A 23,383-nucleotide genomic window follows, 5' to 3' on the forward strand; every position below is an offset into this window, starting at 1 on the left:
CAAAGAGGCATGCTGAGCAAGTAAATTTAATGACAACTTACAAAAACAGGAACAAAAAGCACTGCAGGGATGGCAGGGTAAACCAAAATCACAGATCCAAAAACGGGTGAATCCGAAAACCAAAAGCTAAACAAAAACTCACTGAACAAAAACTGAGGTAACTCCAAAATGAAGGTTTAAAAGGAGGGAAGCAAGGAAGAAAGGTTATTTTGCAACAACTTTATAGTCACTTGCTCACAATGTAATGACACATAAGTAGCTATCACTCATTAAAGTGGGTTGAGTGATGTTATAAAGGTCTACTACAGTGCCATTTCACCAACATGACAGAAAAACAGGACAAACAGCAAACCTGGCTCTATTTACTGTGGTGCAATGACACTAAATACCAACAAGTCGCAAGTCATAGATCCGGATCAAGAAAAATATCTGATAATGACCAATAGAGGTGAAGGTGATTTGGAGACATTTTCTTGCAATTACAAGATTTAAGGGTGACTAAGAGGCCTATCGTAGCCGGACTCAGCTCTTACCTGAATATGAGTCTGGAAACACTGTTGGGATTTCATTATGTGTCAACCGATATAAGGCATTAAATGCTGTTAACTGTTTGTTATTTAATATCTTTTACTAAAGATGCTATATCAGGATTTGCCAGAGCATATTCAGTTCCCAACGGAGTAACTCTAGACCAACATCTTGTTTAGACCAACTTTCTGCCACAAAACTATTGTCGGTATGGAAGTTGGTCTGGCTTACAGGCTAATGACTTTACAGATTTCATATGAAAAACTATCACAGTGCCGCTTAAAAGTATTTCCATCCCTTTGAGTTTTCTACATAACTCAAAACACCAGCGGATTTCTGAGAGAGAGTCCTGAGAGTAGACAGAGAGACCCCGATCACGAAAATTAAATTTATATTAGTTAATTCAAGAAAATGAAACATACGTACAGATCTTTGAGGTACAAAAGTATGTGAACCCTTCTTGTGAATATCTTGTCTGACCCCCTTGTGCACACTGACAGCAACAGAATGTCTTCTTGGCACCGCAACGCAGCCTCTAAATGCAGCGAAACTCGTTCATTTCGCCAATATTTTTTATGATATGCTAATGCAATTCCCCGCTGAGTCCGGAGTTACCTGTTATTATCATCATCCGGGGTCTCGGTGCGTCTCGGTGCCCTGTCACTCCCGCTATATGGATATATGTACATCTAATTATTTCCTAAACGAGAGTAAATGACACAAAAGTTATATGGGTGAGTAAACGACCATATTTTATGCTAGAAATAAGGTCCAGGCTGTAAAAAACAGTAGTTCCCCTTTAAGGTCAGGACTTTGACTTAGCCATTCCAAAACATTCATTGTACCCTTCTCAAGCCATTTTTTTGCAGAACAACTTGTGTTCTTGGGTTCATTGTCTTGCCGCATGACAAGTTTCTCTCAAGATTCAGCTCACAAACATTTTCTTTTAGAATTCACTGGTATAATTTAGAATTGTTTGGTGCATCAATAGTGGTAAGCCGGATCAGATGCAGCCAAACAGGCCCAAACAAGGTCATTACCACCCCCATGTTTCATGGATGGGATAAGGTTCAGATGCTGGAATCCAGTGTTGTATCGTCTCCAAACATGATTCTCTCATTTAAACCAAAAACTTCCACTTTGGTATCTGTCTTGTCCAGCAAACTGCAGACAGGCAGAAATAATCTTCTTAGACAGCAGCGTCTTGTCCTTTCCATATGCACACCATGGTTGTTCAGTTCTCTCCTGATGGTAGACTCATGAACTTTAACATTAGCCAATGTGAAAGAGGCCTTTAGTTGTTTAGAAGTTACCCTGTTTTTTTTTTTCAAATTTTTGTTCAGAGTGCAAATACTCTGAAAATACAAGCGGCACTGTATGTTGTCAAATTAGTGCACACAAGTTAGAGATTCAATTGTTTTCAAACCACATTTGACAAGTTACAAAAAAGCTAAGTTGTTCCATAAACTTTCCATAAACTTTAGACCTTTCACCTACTTTTCATCGTAAATCAAAGAATGAAGGAAAAGGATAAAAAGATTAGTGAAAGATCTTCACAACTGCTAGATCTATCTGGCCATTCTTCAGAAGGACCCAACACTTTAAGTTGGGAAACGGCAAACTTGGCCTCATAATAGCAGTATCCCACATGTGGTTGGTTCTTATAAACTCATGCTGTTCGCCATCTTTTAACATAATCTTCATATGGACTGAACAAGCTGGGACAAGTTTATACCTTCATTCAGTGACAACCTTAAAGCTTCGGGGAGAACAAAAAACAGGAGGTTTTTGATATTAAATACTTACCATCAATCATTTAACACTACCTGGAGCAGTTATGACAATAAAATGCTGCTTAGACTTAGACTTAGATAAACTTTATTCATCCACAAGGGAAATTGCTTGGTCACAGTAGCTTAGTTGTACATAAAAAACACTCTTAAGAACCTCAGATAAAAAAAGATTAAATTAAATAAAATAGAAATAAAAAATAAGTAAAATAAAATCTAGTAAGATAAAATAAAAATAGTATAAGCAAAAATGTACAAATTAGCATATTAGCATATGGTACAAATGTACAAGAAATAGAGAAGGAAGAATATAAATTATATATACAGGGTAATGTGTAAGGTGCAATAGTGTCCATAAACATTAATATGGAGTTATCTGTTACAGAAAGATAAGTTGTTACATACTGAAGCATCAAAACATTGTGTGTTTATGTTATATGGAGTATTTTAGAGCTGTTATAACGTACTTTGAGTGTGGCCATGGCAGTTTGAGTACATCTTCCACAGCAGGTATTGACTTGTTTATAGCTCTATCATATAAAAAAGTGGAAAGTTATTACATACAAAAATTTCATAACACTTTTCTGAAAATGCTTTGTCGCACAAATTTCACTTTGCGCAATCTGTGATACTTCTCTGTTATAAGCCGCGTAAATATCCGGATGTTTCAACATTACAAATGCTCACTGACTTCTGTGTTGTGCTTACTGAAAACACACAAAAACATCAAAATCTCTCCGGTTTACTTTTTGACATCAACAGCTGTGTGGGAAATATCACAGTGACTAAGGAAATATAGAGGTATGCAAACCAGAAACAGAGGACAATGAAAGCACACAAACATGCCAAATCTAAAGAAAGGCATAATAAAGGTTAAAGACTCCTACAGACAATGGCTAGAGGACCAGCAGAGTCAACTCACAAAAAGCTACAGGCCCAGGCAGTGTCCCAGGTCGCGTTCTTAGGGACAACACAAGACAACTAGCTGGAGTCTTCACAGACATTTTCAATCTGCCTCTGTCTCTGGCAACAGTCCAAAAGTGCCTGAAATTTGCTATCACCGTGCCAGTGCCAAAGAAGTCCAACATCAGCTCCCTGAATGCCTACCTGCCAGTGCCCCTTACTCTACGGTGATGAAGTGTCTTGAGAAACTGGTCCTCTCACAGATTAAGGACACAATCCCTGCCACAGTAGATCCACACCAATTTGCCAATGAACGCATCCACAGATGATGCCACCTCCCTCGCTCTTCACACCCCACTGACTCGCCTCGAGAAACAGAGCACATACGTGAGGATGTTATTTGCGGACTATAGCTCTGCCTTAAACTAATCACCAAACTCCACTAGCTCGGCCTGAGACCACAACTCTGTAACTGGATCCAGGACTTCCTCACAGAGCGACCTCAGGCCGTGAGACTGGACAGGCACACCACAAGGGTGTGTGCACAGTCCCATCCCGTACTCCCTGTTCACCCACGACAGTGTCTCTGCATTTGACGCCAACACCATAGTGGAATTTGCAGATGACATGACTGTAGTCGGGCTGATCACCAACAGCGACGAATCAGCCTACAGAGCAGAAATACGGAACCTGGTGGACTGGTGGAGGAGGGCTATAGCACCAATAAAAGTGTTTCTACAAAACATAATCAGATCTAGGGATGCAAATTATCGAGTAATTCATTAATCGATAGTTGCTTCATCTTATCGATCGATGATCGATTAATTGATAAGCGGCAATTTTTCTGAGAGGCTGAATTTCCCTCTGAATAGGTTCTATCTACAGAATATGTTTGATATGCTACCAAAATGTTATTCCCTGCCCTCAAGTAAGCTCAGAATAAATCTTTGATTAATTATAAAATAATTAGTACAGTAACACAAACTACAGCTAATCTGCACAAAAAGTTATATTTTAAATGAATAGCTTATACATAGAACACTTATACACTGACTTGTAACCAAAACAGTCACAAGAAACAGTGAAGCAATTACATGACTTGTGTTAAAAATATACTTGGTGATGCATGATGTCCACTTCATTGGACACATGGTTAAATGTATTTTTCTACATATTGGAAGTAAAAATTTCATATTCCAAACGGATAATATGCTTCCTTAGATGTTACTGCATATCATCATATATTTTTTTTTTTACCTATGTGGTTCTTCAAGAATAGAAGCTTTGACAGGATATACCAGCAGTGGTCAGCACGGATGGCTTTTTAGCGGCCACGTTGGATTCAGAGGAAGTTTACTTGCAGTTACACCGACTCACCACTGAAAAGACCTTAATGGAGTAGGGCAGCAGAGAGCACTCTAGAGGCTGATATGCAGTTCCATCGTAGAAACCATTGCATTAAAGAGAAAATGACTTTTTAGTAGCTGTCCACTGTTGTGACCGCTATGCACGAGAGGGCTAATTAAAGATTTATTCTGAGCTTACTTGAGGGCAGGGAATAACATTATGGTAGCATATCAAACATATTCTGAACCACTCGCTGTTTGTAGCACGGCTGAATGTGACATATTTAGGTGGTAATTTAACGAAGTTGTGGAGTTGTTGTACTTTAAAATACTTCCACATATTGTGCATTTGGCGTCGTTGTCGTCATTGACCAACTTTTGCCGTCTTCATCCTGTCAGCTTACCTAAGGGCTTGATAATATTTGACTTCTCATTTCTACTATGCACTTACCATGTCTTGGAATGTCTGTCGCTTTGTTTCATTGTTGTTGTTGTTTGTTTCTTATTCAAGTGTTGAAATAAGTGTTTGAAAATAAAAAAATAAAAAAATAAAAAAAAAAAAAATCCTGTCAGCTTACCGCTTCTCGTTTGTCTGTTGTTGTCGTCGTCAGAGCCCTGCTTCACTTGTGTTCCCGCGTGTGCATCAAGTACGTCTGGCGTCAAGAGCGCCCCCACGAGGACTGCCGGGGAATTACGGGTTCAAAATGCAATTAATTGCAATTAATTAATTTTAATCGAGTAATTTCTTATCGACAATTAATCGATAATCAATTAATTGCTTGCATCCCTAATCAGATCACAATAAAAGTTGACCACTGATCTTATTTAGGCATTTGTGTGAAATGTCATGATTTTGTGAGTCACGCCAACATTATGTTTTGTGAGGTCATGGTTTGTGCTTAGTTTTCCTGGGTTTCTGTTTCCTGTTTTATTTTGTTAAGTTTATGGTTTCCTGTCTTGTGGTGTTAACTGTGTTTTTCCCTTTTGTGTCATAGTTAGCTTGTCCTTCCTGTATCTTCCCGCCTTTGTGATTGTCTTCCTCAGCCTGATCGTTTTCACCTGTGTCTCGTCAGCCCTATTTCCCGTGTGTGTATATATAGCCCCGCCTTCACCTTTGTTCTTGTCAAGTTTAGCTCTATAGTCATGATTCTTGTTACTTGTCATTGTTTTGTCTTGTTATGTTGTGTTTTGCTCGCTTGTCTCATACTTTTGTCTTGTCATGTTCATGGATTATGTTTCATAGAAGTTTTTGTTTTGTCAAGTTTAGAATACCTGCCATGTCTGCAGCGCCTTTAATAATAATAATAATAATCAATTTTATTTGTATTGCACTTTACATTTAAAGCAATCTCAAAGTGCTACAGGGCAAACAGTTTAAAAATAATGTAAGTTAAATAATCCAGGGTCAAAAATTTAAAATTAAGGTTAAATAATAAAAATAGAAGAAAGAAGAAAATACAATTTAGTTGTAGGCTTTTTTAAAAAGATATGTTTTAAGTCCTTTTTAAAAGTATCTGTAGTCTGTGGGGCCCTCAGGTGGTCAGGGAGGGCGTTCCACAGCCTGGGGGCAGCAGAAGCAAAGGCCCTATCACCCATGCTGCAGAGCTTGGTTCTGGGGGTTTGAAGGGTGTTTGAGGTTGCAGACCGGGTGCATGAGGAAGTGTGGGGGGTAAGGAGTTCCTGTAGGTAAAGGGGGGCATGTCCATGAATGCACTGGTGAGTGAGGAGGGAGACCTTGTACTCAATCCTGAGTGGGACAGGGAGCCAGTGAAGGGATTTCAGAATGGGGGTGATGTGGTCATGCTTGCGTACCCTCATCAGGATCCTGGCAGTGCTGTTCTGAATGTACTGGAGTCTCTGGATGCTCTTGCCAGAGATCCCAATGAGGAGTGCATTACAGTAGTCCAGCCTGGAGGAGACAAAGGCTTGGACGAGCTTCTCTGCATCTGCTAGGGTGAGTGTTGGACGGAGTTTGGCGATGTTCTTGAGGTGGTAAAAAGCTGTCTTACAGAGGTGTTTGATGTGGGTGTCATTAAATACCTTTTACATACTCCTGTCTTAGCCACTCTATGCTGCATTTGGGTCCTACCGCCATATCTCGCAAACCTCCTTGACACTATTGATGTGATTTCATTCTACACTCTACACTAGACATTAGTGTTTATGCATCCAAACATAAAAATGTTTCATTTGAGATTAGCATTTAGAATATTTATTGAGGTCTAAAAGAAATTCAATGACCAAGAAGGTGGGACAATTCTGGAAACAATCGAAGTAAGATGATGTCACAATGATGATGTTGTCATGACCTGAGAATTCATTCATTCATTCATCTTCTGTACCCGCTTAATCCTGTTAAGGATCGCAGGGGTCTGCTGGAGCCTATTCCAGCTGTCATCGGACGAGAGGTGGGGTACACCCTGGACAGGTCTCCAGTCTATCGCAGGGTTAACACAGAGAGACAGACAACCATTCACACTCACATGCACACCTATGGCCAATTTAGAATCACCAATTAACCTAACCAGCATGTCTTTGGATGGTGGGAGGAAGCTGGAGTACCCGGAGAGAACCCACGCAGACACAAGGAGAACATGCAAACTCAACACAGAAAGGCCCAGTCGGCCCATGGAGAGCTGAGAATTAATATTTATTTAAATACCACAGATTTTGTTTTCTATTCAGTTCTACTTGAGTTCAGTGGCAGCACAGGAGCAAGATGATGCCTGTTAAACCAACAGAAGGCACGTAACACAAAGATGAGTGGTCTCCTGGATCGAAGACACAAAAAACAAAAAGACATTCCTTGATATCTACCTGTGTTACACACCACAAATGAGTGGTATCAGCACGGGTGGGGTGAGAAGGTGTACGATTTGCACAGGAGCAAAGTTACTTCTGCAAAACCAATGGTGGACAACACTCCACCAAAGACATATGGTTGCACGGATTGCGAACAAAAGAAATAAGAATCGAGTTGCAGCATATCTGCCCAAACTTTCTAACACAAATAAATGCTACCAGCAAAACTGGAATTAGACATACATGATTTACACAGGTGCAATGTGATGCCTGCAGAGTCAAGCGTAGACACCACTCCACCAAACACATGACCTCTTGGAACGACAGCAGAATAAACAAGTTATAGAGCAACCTCTCCAGCATATCTATGCTAAATCTGAAATTGTATTTTTTTTCTTCACTTATTAATTTGTCTTTTTCTTCATGTGGTTAATTAGGAATGTGTTGATGTATAAAAAGTAGCCGTGTCAAACCAAGTTCTCAATAATGACCGCTGCAAATAGTACAGCAATGCAAATGACGGTTCATGTCTCATGGTTTGAGTTATAATATGTGCTAACGTCATGGCAGAGATAGATAGATAAATAAATAAATAAATAAATAATAAGTTATATGTGTGCTGTCAGTGAGTGAAACAACCTTGAGTCAGCACATGTTTGCACAATAATTTACTTTGCCCCAAATTATGCTGGTGTTTATTTGCATAGAAAAAGGGGAACCTGTGGTCGAGTGGTGACTCCAGACACGTGTACGCAAAGGAAACTTGTCATTGTCCTTCTTAGTTTGACCTCTAATAATCAAATTATGAACACAGAATAAGATGAAAATAATTTAATAAATGATTTACATTTATATAAATAACAGCATAAGGATCATGTGAGTTAGTCAATGTTATTAGGTCTCCATAAATTATATGGAGAGACATTTAAACACAAAATACCAAAAAGTACATATACTCCTACACGTTTACTTTTTCCAAGAGAAGTTTGATTGCAAGACTCGCGAGACTTGAAACGTGCCAACGCGTCTGCGGCTGCGCAATATCATTCGAAAACTTGCACGATAAGGGACGCCGTGGAGAAGGACAAACGCAGTGAACAAAACACACAATGGCGACGGCGGCGACAACGGCAGGCGGAACGGGCTCAGGTGGACCGGCTACTGGGCCGGTCGGCGGCGGAACAGCAGTGGGACGAAAGAAGGACGGAGGTCCGTCTTCGAAATTCTGGGAAAGTTCAGAGACGGTATCCCAGTTGGAGACGGTGCGGCTGTGGATCGGAAAGCACTACAAAAAGGTGAGCTAGCTGCTCTGCTCCTCCATTGATTTCTATGAAGGCCCGCGTCGCGCTGGCACAATGGACCGTTGATATCTAAGCGAGCTACAGCCACAATAAGCTAACTAGAGCGTAGATTCTACCCGTTTATACCACAGTTTTACTTGGTTGTGTACGTGGTTACAATACGAACGCATTTGCTTCACCACAAAACTAACAGGCTCATTTTTAGCGGTTTATTCACTTGCTAGCTCGCGGTTAGCTAGCTAACTGCCAAACCATAGCCGCTACTAATAACAACCTCAGGTGAAATGTTTACAAACGTGCTTCCGGTGCACTTTGCAGCTACTATTATTGTTCAGATCACATTTTGTACTTTTCGCATTTCAAAAAAATATAAATAAATAAAATCAGCGTAACTCTTATCGGCATTGTAAAAGGCCCGAGAGGCTAACCAAATGTTAGTCACGGGACACCATGTAGAACTCATAATACTACTGAAATTAACACAACTTGGCTTCTATCCCCCAAATCAAATGACGTTCAAAGTCAGAAATAAATCTGGCATTTTGCAGGAGCAGTAGTATTTTGCACCGAAGAGCCGCCAGTGTTGAGTTTTGTCAACACAGCAGCATGCCAGGCTGTGCAGGCTCCACTCGCCCTCAAAATTAGCTAAACAAAGGCTGTTCCTCACGCCTCCTCATGCGTTCATTCAAACTCACTGACACACTTAAACGCCGCTCGAACAGTCGAAATGTTCAAATTAAATAAATGGGCGATGTGTTGTGGAAGCAGTTTTTGGATGCTGGTCTGTGTTTTGAGCTCAGAAACTGTACATTTAACTGCTGCTAAAAGGCTAACTTGGGTTGAACTTGTTTTGATTCACTCATTGTACCAGAAGTGGGTTTCCCTGACTCAGATTTTTTTGTAATAAAGATGAATTCGTTTTCAGTTTGCAGAAAATATGCAGCATTATGTGTAAAGTGGGGCTTTAATAATGAATTCAATCAAAAACTAATGTCCAGTGTATTTTGTTGTTGTTGAGCAATACCATGTGGTTGCATAAAAAACACAAATCGCAATGCCTGTTTCAAATTACATGCACCATAAGTAGGAATAATGGCACTGTTATGGTTACTAATACTACTGTTGTAGTTTGTCTTTAGAAAAAAATCATTTAAAGTCCTATTCACACAGGACTGGTACATGAGCATCTGTGGTAATTTGTAATAATTGTGGAGTTTATCTGTGATCCTGTTTTCATGCAGATCCGATTCTATTTATTGATGCATTAATGTAGCCTGGAAGCCAGACAAACTTCATCGCCTAAAATTTTTTGTGTCAGAAAGTTGGAATTTGATTTTGGTTATGGCGACGGTAAAGACTATCCAGTTGCAAGCAGAAGTTTATTTTTTTATTTTTTGTCTGATTTGTTTAAAGAAACACACCATGTAATGAAATCCAAATCCTGCCTTATCAGAATCATTTTCTGATAAAAACTGACTCCGGCTATGCTGGGCTAGGATGAATGTGTTTATTGGCTTGGGGAAAGTGGATCTGATTTGCATACGGCCAGGTAGTTTGTGAATTATGCTCTGGAATGAATACATTCATATCGCACCATGTTAAAATTTTATATATGAATTTTAACTAGAATCTGTTAAGCTGTCGGTGTAGTGTAGAAAGTGTAGTGGTGTAATAGGTACAGTATTTACCTCTGACATGTACATGTAGGTGGAAGCAGAAAGTAGCAGAGCCTCGATATTATATCTGGGTTAGTGTCAATATGTTTGAGTTTATTTAGCTCATTCAAATGCCCGGCATGTAACACATATGTAACATCTGTATGCAAATGGAGCTAAATGGATTAGTTTGAGCTCTTTTCACTTGTAAATTGTATATTTATTTGTTTTGACAATTGATTTTGTCTGATCAGAAATGTAACTAATAATAAGAAAACATCAATAATTGTCAGCAGTAGAATTGTGATGCTGCATGGTTTGATATATTGTGCGGCTTTGTCATTCATTCACTGACGTGCATTAATGAATGGTTTTATCTGTTCTTGGTCTCAGTATGTCCAGAATGACTCCCCCTCCAGTAAATCTTTGGCGGGCCTGGTGGTCCAGCTGCTGCAGTTCCAGGAGGACGCCTTTGGACGCAGGGTCAACAATCCTGCTCTCACCAAGCTACCTGTAAGCACACCCTTTACTTTTAGTAAAGCAACATGCCACCATCATTGCTGGATGCTGAAACATTTCATCGTCACCATTGTTTCTTTTCTAATCTTCAGGCCAAGTGCTTCATGGATTTCAAGGCAGGAGGTGCTCTCTGTCACATCTTGGGGTCTGTGTACAAGTTTAAGAGTGAGCAGGGCTGGTGAGTTGACATTGGTTAAATTTAGTTGATATATCTGGTGTTCATTTTAAACCTCACATAGTCCTTCTGTTTGGATTCTGGCTGGTGGTAATAAAAAGCAGTTTGCCTCAGTCCCTAGTGGTGATTGTAACAAAACAAAACCCGATCCTAAATTGGACCTCTGAGAAGTTTTGGTTAATATCTGTCAAAAACATTATTATTATTATTATTATTTGTTTGAAATGATGATGCAGTCCATGTCTGATACTTCATCTCATGGTATTTCTCACTGTGCACCACTCTCAGGCGCAGATTTGACCTGCAGAATCCCTCCCGGATGGACAGAAATGTGGAAATGTTCTTAAATGTAGAGAAGAACTTAGTGCAGGTATGAACTTTAGTCTCCACACACAGGCTGCAGTCTATAGATATTCTGTAGATAAAGTTGCTTTGATTGTATTAACTTCATAAATCTATAGTTTATGACACAATGTCCTTCACTAGGATATATGATACGCAGGATATTCTGTTGGCATTTCGATGTGTGTTACTCTCCAGATACGCTAACGCTAAGCTTCATTATGTCTCATGTACACTCAGTGAATAATCTGATTAATAGGAGGATTTTTCTTCTGTCTCAATTTGACACTGTAGCTACGGCGACAGCGCAGAGCATAGGCAGACCCTAGCGGCATAGCTGATGTGCACCTCCCCAGAAATGTAACTACGCAAGCGTTAATGCAGACCTCAAGAGCTGTGATTGGTCAGCTTGGTAGTAGAATGTTTCTGCTTTAGTATTTCCGTTTGCTTCTCCATCTCTGCAATTTTCAAATTGATTGTTTTGGATCAAAGATGGAACTCAGGTTAACTGAGGAGGCTCAGCGATACAAACATTTGTATGAAACAAAAGTCTCGGTCGCCATTTTTGAAAGTGAAGCAGAAAGTAGAAACAAAAATGAATCCAACTGGCAAAAAAAGATACAGTGCAGACTAGCGTTTTGGTGATATCTTTACAGACTGACGAGAGCACAAGTATAAATGGCTTGCATCAGCGTTGGCTACGTGCTAGGTTGCGGCGTCTGGCTCCCACAGTACCCTAACTCAGTCTTTAGTTTTAAAGCACTTTTTGTATAAACTAGCACATTTTACCCTCCTGTTACCTCCAAATTTACTTTTATCCTTGCGGTCAATTTAACCCCACCAATTTAAACCTCCAGAAAATGATTATAATTAAACTTGTTGCCCAAGTTTATGTGTCAGGTCCTTGATGTTTGGTTGTTGACTACCTTAATAGCTCTTTAAATAAAACAACTCCCCACCACCCTTATACATCTAGAATACCAACTATGGAGCATATGCAGATCACCATAAAATCTCACTGACCGACCTAAAATTGGGAAGAGATATGTTTAATTGGCTTTATATGGTTTCTAAATACATATTCGTGTTGTCTGTTATATTTGATTCAAAGTGTTTATCGTTATGTGCACAGTGTAGAAACATGTTTCTCTGTTCAATGAAATTCTTCTTTTGCCGTCCACCCAAATGCCTAATGTAAAAAAAATCTTAGAAATAAAATATAAAACTTACATATAGTATAAAAATATAAAATCACTAGTGCAAATATTAAATGGGAATGTAAACAATGCACTGAAAAATGTAAACAGAAACTGAAAAAGTGAACAGTGCATTGCAGGCATGAGTAGTCCATGTTTTTAGTCAATGAACTCCTGTACCTCCGGCCAGAGGGTAGGAGTGTGAAGAGTCCATGTTGGGGGTGGGTGGGGTCCTTAGTGATGGAGGCAGCTCTCTCATTCTAGTTCTTTCATTTGGTATAAAAAAAATATATATATATATTTCTGTGAACAATAATAACATTATGTTCGAGGCCAGTGTCCATGTCAGTATCAACAGTCCAAATCCTTGCTGTAGCTTCGCCTTTTGACTTATACACTCCTGCCAAAACAAACTACCTAATGTAGGCTTGCAAGTGGGTCACATCCAAGTATATCCAAATGTCCCCATATACTTACGCCCCCTTTAAAGGGCTCAAATGTTGATTTGCTGTCTTGGACATGGCTGACAGTATATCTGTTGGGGTCTGGAACCGTTTTGATGACATTAGCAGCACTAAGTCTAGCCTGTTGTTCAAGTAGGGAGCCATAATATCTTTCCATTTTTGGAAGGTAGTGTGTTTACTGGTGGTTGAGAGACAACAGGAGGGTCAACACTGACGGTCTCATTCTCATCAGAGGAGGATGTCTCATTGTCAGGGTCCTCCTCAACAATGTCCTCTGACTCCGACTCATTTTAACTTATAGTTTCTCTAATTGTAGAATAACTGCTTGACACGGCCCACTGTTTTCCTGATGTCGGAAATTGAGCAGAAACAGGCCAGTAAGCTCAAAGACATCATCAAAAGGCACCAGGTGAGCCTACATTAGTCAAGATAACTAAAAGAGTCACTTAAGCTCGGCCTATTTAGTTGTTTATTCTCATGTCCATCTCCAGGGCTCCATCACTGAGGATAAGTCAAAAGCCACCCACCACATTTACCCGTCTCCATCTCAGCAAGAAGAAGGTACGTAACAAAGCTCTGTAAATTGCGATCAAATATATTTTCTTCCCTGTGTGTGCCCGTTGGCAACACATGTTAACTATTTAACCTAAAACCAGCTTATTGTAGCAGAATTGCTCAACATTTTATGTGCTATTGTGGATTGTTATTCTCAGCTTTGGTGTTTGTGTGTGTTTTGCAGAGGAATGGCTACGTCCTGTCTTGAAGAAAGACAAGCAGGTGCTCGTGCACTGGGGTCTCTACCCAGACAGGTGAGCAGAGAGGGGCATAGAGAGGCTCATCAAGAAGCCCAACTTAACGAATTGTTTACTGATAAATAATTCTCTCTCTCGGGCCTGTTTGGGGAACTGTTTTAGTCTGAAACTACATATCTCTTCATCAGTATCGTACTGATCACAGATCCATTGCTGTTGTTGTGTTGTTCTTTTATGACAGTTATGACACCTGGGTGTCAGCCAGTGAGGTAGATGGTGACCTGGAGGACCCTCCCAGCACTGACAGACCATGGAAGGTGAAACATTTCTATCTATGTAGTAGTATCTTTGTATTGAAACTGAAATAAATTAGCAACCTGTGTTTATCAGGTCATATACTCAACCTCCTGTATCCACTTTTCACTTGACCAGGTCCATGCCAAGTGGGTTTTAGACACTGATGCCTTCAATGAGTGGATGAATGAGGAAGACTATGAGGTGGATGAGAACAAGAAGCCAGTCAGCTTCCGCCAAAGGATTTTCCCAAAGGAGGAAGAGGTAGGTCCTTAAGCTGTTTGTCATTGCCGAACCCCAAAACATCCTTGGCGTGAAAGTGTTTTATTTTAGCTGTAGTTTATCGGTACAGTTTGGAATCATAGTTGTTGTTAAATGTCAGCTAAAACAGTCCTTTTGATTGTCTCCAGCATGATAATTGCTACTTCAAACCAGCAAAGTCATTGAATGTAATTATTAAATATAGCAGCCTAAACTTAGCAAATATGTGCCACAAAGGTTGTACTGTAGAAAAACTTACAGATAGGAAATTTGTTGGCTAAGTATAAGTGTGTTTGAGTGCATGTGTTGCACGTGACTGTGCTGTGTGGGTTGTGCATTGTCGCTTTCCTTTGTCTACAATTGGCTTGCATCTGTTTGTTGCCCATCCTTTTCAAACCTTTCGTCACACCCTGTCTCCTCCTAATAAATTTCAGGGCTTCTGTCCATGCTAGGAAAGTTGTTCTGAACAACTTCCAGGATTTTAATTCAGACAGAAAACTGGTAAACTAAAAATTGAATCTCCCTGATTTACGTTGAGTGTCGTTTCCCTGAATATACGTATACAGCAGAGTTGGAAATTGTAAAGTTCCAAGACCTTTAGTTTGACACTACGATTATAGACAGCCAATCAAGAGCCTGTTTGTCATTTTCGTATGGTCTGGAGTAGATTTCAATAATAAAAATTAATGGACAATCAAATCATTTCACAAGTTTGTCTGCTAAAGATAATTTAAGGCAGGTAACATACACAGATCCAGAGGTGAAGGTCTGTGTGAGAGAAGTTATTTTGAGAGAGGACAGGAACCCTGGTTGTCTCCTTCACCACCACGGCATCCTCCCCCCTCCCTGCTGTCTTTCTCCTGCCGCTTCCCCTCCTTGTGTGTGCAACCGTTCCATCCTCTCATTCTGCGGCTCTTTCTCTCATCCTCCATCTCTCGCTCCCTGCGCTACACGGGGTTTGTCTGATCAGTCTTCCCGTACACCTGATCGCAAGGAGCGCAAGGCCAACTCTGCTGGCAAGAAGAGGAGGCGCTCACCCTCGCCGCCTAGTACTCCTGCCGAGTCCCGCAAGAAGGGAGGCAAGAAGGGGTAAGGAAACAAAACTTGGTCATCTTGGTGTGTCTCAAACTTGTCTAACGTCCCTGCCCTGTGTGTGACACGTATTGGTTCTTATTGCAAACCAAAGCATTGAAGAAAAGGTTCAGAAGTATTTTGTTTGTAATTTTCTAAGACACCTGGGTGCTGTAGTTTTAAGCAAGCATTACTAAAACAGAAGTAAATAGTGTCGGGACTATTTTCATCTCTGGATTAATACCCATTTGATGGTGTATAACTTATTTATGGCAGCAGGATGATTTATGTGGTATTGGGTAAAGAAAACTAGATGGCAATGAAGAAACATGGGACAGCAGTGAGGGTCATTGATCAGTTTTTAATAGCTTTTGTTCAACATCAAACCTCTGTGGTTCAGAAGAATTAGATATGACACGATACACTGGCAGTCCTCTTCACAGGATCTGTTTCTGAACTTGTGCTTTTTTTGACAGTAAGAAAAGTGTAGAGCATTCAAGCACCTCAAAATATTCAATGAATTGTTTACAGTTGGATTTTACTGACCCATAATTGTCTATGTGTCAGGAACCCAGGGCCTCACTGGAAGCGACGAGGCCACAGAGGCGAAGAAGAGGACACGGAGGAGGACATGACAAAGGACATGGACGACTCATCGGCTGGTGCCAGCATGGAAGAGGGGAGCATGTCCAAGAATGGTATGTGCAGAAGGATAAGATGCAATACTATGAATCCAAGGTTAATATAGGAATACTTCAGAATAACATGTTGATAGTTTTTGTCCAGAGAATGTCAACAAAATGTAACAAACTGATTTAGTCAAAAACACAAATATATTTCAGGCAACAATAATAGTCAGAAGTTTGAAGGAATTAAGGTTTTAATGATTAATTGATGAAAATTGTAGATGGGCCTTTTATTAGTAAGTAGATTAATAGATTATTTGTGCATTTGTGGTTGGTAAGCCAGTGGAAATGATTGAGGAGAAATTTGGCAGCACAAAGCTTAGTTTACCCAGTGTTATTCAAGTTGGATGATATGGGTGTGCCATTTAAGGCACCTCACGATTTGATTCGCTTACGATTCGATTACTCAACGATTATCGCGAAAATCACGATTTGCGATGCATCTTTTTTCCCCCATTCAGGATTTCTATTTTTCTCACTCTGTGGCTACTTCGTACTTTTAAACAAGGTATTTGTCTGTATCAATTAATTAAAGTAACCAAATAAATGTATCTCCATTATCTTTAATTCAGGTCAAGCCACCAAATGATCCAACATATTTACCAACTTGGAACCAACAGGAAAATAGTGTGCCTTTAGCAGCAGCCTATACAACAAAAAGCTGCACTTAATCACAACAAATAAAGATTGCCAGTTACCTTCCTTAAGTGCAAAACATTTGCTGTATCAAAAGCAATACTTTTCAAAATATAGAATTCTCTATTAACAGTACAAAAAATTAACTTCAGTGGAATGAATTCCACATTTTCAGGAAAACAAATAACAAAGTGCCTTTAGAAATAAATAAGACTTCTTTTAACCAAAATCCTTAGAGGTTTTCACAGACTTCTGTACTAGCAGGTCTATTACAAAAAACCCAATTGGCTTATTCCATTCCATGCACAACTTGTGTTCCTGTCATTTAGTTATTATTAGCGGTGAAGAAAAGATTCGGATCCGGCTCATATAACTGGCCATCAAAGACGGCTCAAGAATCATGGATCTAGACGTCTATTTAACCGGCGTAGTTGAGTCCTACCACATTTGATTAATATATAATCAATAAACTGCACCATTCAAGCATCTTACATCTCACTCGGCAGAGACGCAAAACGTACTTGACCACTAGCAAGCAGCGCAAACTAAGGGACTCAGCCACTCATTCACTTACGCACAATACGCAGAGAAACGAAACTTAACCGACTAATAGCCGCTGCTCGTGGATCCCTGCTTAACCGAGAGCGGGGATAAGTTTTGTTTCTCAGCCGAGTCAGTGGGCGAGTGAAGCGCCATTCTCAGAATGATCCGAATCCCTCGAAAGATCTGGGTTTTACACTATTTGTTATTATTCATAATTAGGGATGCACTGAATATTCGGCCACCGAAAATGTTCACCAGAAGACCTGTATCGCCGAAACAACAGGACCGAAACAGGATGTTGTGATGACGCAAGCAACAACCGCAGCCAGCATGGGCATGTCTGCCGTGTGGACGTATTTCAATATATAAAGTATTATATAAAGACCCACTGATAGCGATTTGCAAAACGTGTGATGCTGAAATTTCAAGAGGCGTGCATCTGCGAGGTCAGGTTTAATTTATCACCAGAAATCCAAACATCCAAGCAAGGAAGTTTCCCAGTGATGGTGCCGGTGCCCATTACGTCGATCACGATCGACCGGTAGATCGTGAAGGCAGTGCGGGTAAATCGCGTGCCATTTGGGGGGGGGGGGAATAACTTTTTTTTTAATAAAAATAAAAACAAATATGCTCAGTCTAAACGCACGGTGGATCAATGCTGATTTCCAGCTGCAAAAGCTTCTGCTCCATTATTAGTTAATGTACATATGAGTGGGATCAAGTTAAACATTTTATTTTGCATTTTATTTGTTGGAATGTGCTAAATAAATATTTTCATAATTTTGTCATTGATTTATTCTTTGAAACATTAATATTAATTTATGCAATTGCAATGCCTTGATTTTAGTGAGGGTAGTACACAGTCATAGCCATAAATGCAATGGTACTAATAATTGTCATAATAATGTCTTTCGGCGTTTTGGTTTCCGGCCTTGGAGTCTCCATTTTCGGTTTCGGACAAGAATTTTCATTTCGGTGCATCAGTATTCATAATAATTTTTGAACATTTATGAATTGTTATCGAATCGCCATGTGTCGCATCACGATGAATCTGCTAATCGACGTATTGGCACATATAATGACATCCATCTGCGGCTAGAGCGAGAGGTACACTAGTGAAAACAAATGCATCAGTCCTGCACTGAACCTCAACTTCATGAATGGCATTCACATTTGTTTAAAATAACTGAGAGAGTTGATTCAACTGTGTTTTGATTTAGGCTGTGGTTTGTAGTACTTGAATCATACCTGAAACGTATACCTATTATTTTGGCAACTCGGTTTCATTCAATTGGCTTGGCTAAAGGGGATGTCTGTGTCTCAGTAGGTTGAGGGGGTTGTCCACAAGGTTTAGTTTTTCGATCCCCAGAATGTGCCTCATGCCAAAGTGTCCTTGAGCAAGACACTGAACCCCCAGTTGTTCCCAGTACGTGGCAGTGTGTGAATGTGTGTGTGCTTGCCTGAGTGGCTGGGTAGATACATCTGTGACTGTAAAGCACTTTGAGCACGAAGAGGTAGAAAGGCACTATATAAGAACAAGGCCATTTACCGTTTACCATTTAAATACACTAAAAACACTTTAGTGTTTGATTCAATCCAGTTTAACAGTACAACAAAGTACGTCCTCCAAAATGATCATACAGGTGAATTACCACCTTTCTGACACTGTGTCAACTTCAACTGAACATTATAATAGCCATGAAGGGAGATTTAGTGCAGGACTGTTTTATTCTAATGCATTTGTTTTCACTAGTGTACCTAATGGTTTAGCACGTGAGTCTATATTTGGCTTCACAAACCTGTCCTTGACCTAATTGTCCTTTTCAGAAAAGGATCTTCTTTAATTCATTTAAACTTATAAAACTGTGGTGGATCTTGCATGAACCTCTGCAGGGTTATTGTACACTGGAGCATGAAGATGACAAGAAAATCCACTTGCCAACAGAAAAATACTCTGATTTTTCCCACAGACAGATGCACTGTCCTCCAGTCAGACAAGTAGCTTAACAGCCCGAGGATGTTTTTTTTTTTTCCTTGATGTGCTCCTGACAGATTGCCTTCAAAACCACACACAATCAAGGCTAAAGAATTGCTCTCTTTTAGAACAAGTCCCATTTGTGATGTCCCACTTTTGTCGTAAAAATCCTCCTTTTTCTCCAGCATGCAACTCTGGGTCTATTTCAGTGTCCTCATCTGCAAACTTGAGTGCTGGTTAATGCTTCTGTGCTCACTGTAAAATTAGACTGTCTTTGTTTATTTTTTTCATTCTTCAGTAAGTCACTTTGTTCATCTCTTTGCGTTTTTGTTCCATGCACAGCAAATTCAAAGAAAGACAGCGAGAATACTCCAGTAAAAGGAGGGAATGTGGCAGACTTGGGTATGTATCTGTAACTGGATTTGTGTGTTTAGTACTTATATTTATGAGTTGCTGCATTCACTATGGGATTGTCAGCCCTCTCACAGAATGAAGTTTGACAACTGAAGTCTGGTTTTATTTTTTCCAGATGACATGGAAGATGACTCTATGCTTTCTGGTGAAAAGGTAAGATGACTGTTGAATGTGTCTATCCTCATCAAACTACACTCTGAAAAGTAGGTGGGAGTGAAAAGAAGAGAACATGTGTTTGCAGAGCTTCTTGGTTTGGGCCGCAGCTACTAACAATTACTGTCATAAATAAAATCAAGCTTTATAGATTGAGTATGAAATCATGATAATGAGGTCAAATGTAATGACAGATTTCCACTAGAAGTTATCAGATTGTCAACTCTCTCCGGTAGGATATCTTTAATGATGAATGATGTCAGAAAAATTTGGCACGAGTATGGTGTACATCATTTTAAATTATATGAACCTAAGCATTGATCATTTGACATTAAACAATTCTGTCCAAAATCTAAAGGTTTTTATTGGTTGGCCTTTCTGTGTCTACACTCTTACAAATGTTTTCAGTCAAATTATTGGGAATTAAAACGCAGTGTGTAGATGCGCTTTTCCATTCAGTCTCCAAATCTCCTAAATATTTGAATGAGATGTGCTAAAAACGTTCCACCACTTTAATTTTTTTTTTTATTATTGGTTAAAAATCAAACCCAGTCGACTTTTCTGTAATATTGTTAATTAACCAGTCTTGGCCCTTAATTTGTTTATGCAAGACCGATTTTGTTAGCTTGCAGCAAGCCGGTCCTCAGTAGTCCGGGACTTTATGCCTTTAGATGTTTTCTATATTTCGTATTAGGTCACATTGTGTCTCAGACCAGTCTCTTTCTGTCTCTGTAGGATGACGAGGAACAAAGCAAAGGTGAAGTCAATCGTTTGATGGACGCAGGTGAAGACAATGTGACAGAACAGACACACCACATCATCATCCCCAGCTACGCCTCTTGGTTTGACTACAACTGGTAAGTGTTTCTGAATGGGAATAAACATATTACCACTACATTAATATATACTTCATAGATTTAGTTTTGGGACTTCCTCCCATGATGAAGATATAGCTTGCATTTATTTTAGTTGCAGTTTCCTTACAGTTTAAGTTGCTCTTCAGAGGTGATTCCAGAGTTTATTGGGGCCCTTGGCAAAAGGTGGAAGCTATTTTATGCAAATGTGTCTCGCCCATAGTTAATGATAGACTAGAAGGCTTTAGTCAAATATTTAAATATTATTATTAATCATCATTATCTTCTACACTTTCCACTATCCTTATTTCTTTTCTCCTCTTCTTCTTTTCACTCCAGAGAGCTACCTTCTTTTCATTTTAAATTGGGTCCTCTCATGGTACTTGTCTATTCTAAAGATTCAAACACATGACGTGTAATAAGATTGCATGTGGAGAGTAGTATCAGGTTGGAGGCCCCTTTGGAAGGTCTCCTTCTGTCATTGAAAACTGAAAAACTGCTCTCAGTGACGGAATATCTTGTTTTTCAACAGCAGAAGCCAAAGTTAATGTGTTATTTAAAATAATTCATTTCTTATTTTTGTTCTTTCCTTCTTTTCTTGCTAGCATCCATGAGATAGAGAGAAGAGCCCTGCCTGAGTTCTTCAACGGAAAGAACAAGTCCAAAACTCCTGAGATGTGAGTATATGTGTATCCATAAGTCGCACATGGATTTTAATGTCACTTGTTGGACCATGTGTTGCTGTAGAACCAAAGAAATGTTTCCTATCTTGCTAATTTTGTAAACTCCTTAACAGCTACTTGGCTTACCGCAACTTCATGATCGACACATACCGGCTAAATCCTCAGGAGTACCTCACCTCCACCTCCTGCCGCAGGAACCTAACCGGAGATGTCTGCGCCATCATGAGGTGTGCTTTATCCACATTCTTAGCTTGTCTTATGCCAGAGTGGAGGAATATTTGTAGTAGTCTACACTAAACACTTTCTTGGAAAGATTTAGGTCTTATGACGCCAACAATAATCTCTAAATTCAGATCTTTAACAATGAATGTGAAAAATCTAAAAAGAGAAAGAAATACAAGTGTTTTTGTCATCAATTTCTTTCTCCAGGGTACATGCGTTCCTGGAACAGTGGGGTTTGGTGAACTACCAGGTTGATTCTGAGAGTCGCCCATTGCCTATGGGCCCCCCACCCACACCCCACTTCACTGTGCTGGCTGACACACCCTCTGGCCTCATGCCCCTCAACCACCGACCTCCACCGGTATTGCAGCACCCCAAGATATTTTATTCACTATTGTAAACTAAGAAAAACTTTCCATTTAAAAAGCAGGATCCGAAGAATATTTGTCACATATGAGCCATGTGGTTTCCAGCACAGCAGTTGCATACAGAGACAAGCTTCTTTTATAAAGCTATGAAAAAATTATAAATATATATATATATATATATATATATATATATATATATATATATATATTCATTATATATAATATTATATATCATATGTCACTAAATCAGTCATTAGCTAAACATTATGGATTAATATGTTTTGTGTTTTATCCCTCTAGATTCCTCCTCCCCAGCCAATGCACAACTTCGCAGACAAAGGCAAAGACAAGGCCATTGACCTGCAGAACTTTGGCCTACGTTCTGACCTCTACAACAAGAAAAACCCCAAGGTGGGAGCAGGACTCTTTCAACGTCCTTTGCATGTTTTCCACATTTAAAATTCCCTGTGAGCTGGTGAGATAAATTCAAAACAGCTACACTGAGCAGATTCTTTGGTTGCCTATCTTTACATGTTTTTTGTACTTTGGGTCATTCAGGGCAAACCTGTCAGCACTACCAGGGATTGGACTGAACAGGAGACTCTACTTTTGCTGGAGGTGAGTCTCACAGGACAGAAGATTGTAAAATAATGAACTGGGAACATGCTAGGCTGCTGAGCAAACACAGTTTGTTCAACCACATGGCAAAAATAGTGACAGAAACAAAAAATGGTTATTTCCCTCGTTGCATGTCCTGCAACACTTTCTCTCAGGCAGAACAGAAAGGAAATAATACTATTTTCCATCTTTTCCCACCTTCTCTTAAATCTATTTTCAGTACTTATGCCATTGATGGATGCTTGTTTCATCCATCATGGCTTTATAAATCTTTATTTCTCAAAGACAGTTTCCTTTCTCGTCTGCAAAAACCCGTTCCTTCTTTCCTACTCTCTGCACCCTGTAATTTCTTCAGTCTTGTACATTTTACACCCATTCAATTAACTACCTATGCTCATCTGCTTTTTCCATGAAACACATGCCCAGTATCACGATTGAGACTTGTATCCTCACTCCGATTGCATCCTTTCAGGCTCTGGAGATGTACAAAGATGACTGGAACAAAGTATCGGAGCACGTCGGTTCACGCACCCAGGACGAGTGCATCCTGCACTTCCTGCGGCTCCCTATTGAAGACCCATACTTGGAGAGCACTGAGGCATCCCTGGGCCCTCTGGCCTACCAGCCCATACCCTTCAGCCAGTCTGGAAACCCTGTCATGAGCACAGTAGCTTTCCTGGCCTCTGTTGTGGACCCCAGAGTGGCATCTGCTGCTGCCAAAGCTGCCCTAGGTGAGAACTGGTGGGAGAATTATGTTGAGTTAACATAAAATCTGACAGTAATATTTTGAGTCATAGAGGTCAAGTCTTTACTGATAGATATTAGTGCTATA

General features: G+C 39.8%; 1 protein-coding gene across 1 annotated transcript in view; it reads left to right on the forward strand.

Moving 5' to 3' along the window:
- The first annotated feature begins 8,275 nt into the window (after positions 1-8,275).
- The window catches only part of smarcc1a (SWI/SNF related BAF chromatin remodeling complex subunit C1a), a 28,955-nt gene continuing 13,847 nt past the window's right edge, over positions 8,276-23,383 (forward strand). Inside the window, exons 1-20 of the mRNA XM_084556819.1 lie at positions 8,276-8,664; positions 10,719-10,838; positions 10,937-11,022; positions 11,308-11,389; positions 13,338-13,430; positions 13,513-13,582; positions 13,761-13,830; positions 14,015-14,090; positions 14,206-14,331; positions 15,299-15,417; positions 15,967-16,097; positions 19,582-19,641; positions 19,769-19,806; positions 20,542-20,663; positions 21,266-21,337; positions 21,457-21,570; positions 21,773-21,926; positions 22,234-22,344; positions 22,492-22,551; positions 23,024-23,282. Of these exons, the coding sequence (XP_084412945.1) occupies positions 8,479-8,664; positions 10,719-10,838; positions 10,937-11,022; positions 11,308-11,389; positions 13,338-13,430; positions 13,513-13,582; positions 13,761-13,830; positions 14,015-14,090; positions 14,206-14,331; positions 15,299-15,417; positions 15,967-16,097; positions 19,582-19,641; positions 19,769-19,806; positions 20,542-20,663; positions 21,266-21,337; positions 21,457-21,570; positions 21,773-21,926; positions 22,234-22,344; positions 22,492-22,551; positions 23,024-23,282 (2,149 nt within the window). The 5' untranslated portion in view covers positions 8,276-8,478. The remainder of the gene's footprint in view (positions 8,665-10,718; positions 10,839-10,936; positions 11,023-11,307; positions 11,390-13,337; positions 13,431-13,512; positions 13,583-13,760; positions 13,831-14,014; positions 14,091-14,205; positions 14,332-15,298; positions 15,418-15,966; positions 16,098-19,581; positions 19,642-19,768; positions 19,807-20,541; positions 20,664-21,265; positions 21,338-21,456; positions 21,571-21,772; positions 21,927-22,233; positions 22,345-22,491; positions 22,552-23,023; positions 23,283-23,383) is intronic.

This window comes from Chelon labrosus, assembly GCF_963514085.1.
Source record: "Chelon labrosus genome assembly, chromosome: 12".
NCBI lineage: Eukaryota > Metazoa > Chordata > Actinopteri > Mugiliformes > Mugilidae > Chelon > Chelon labrosus.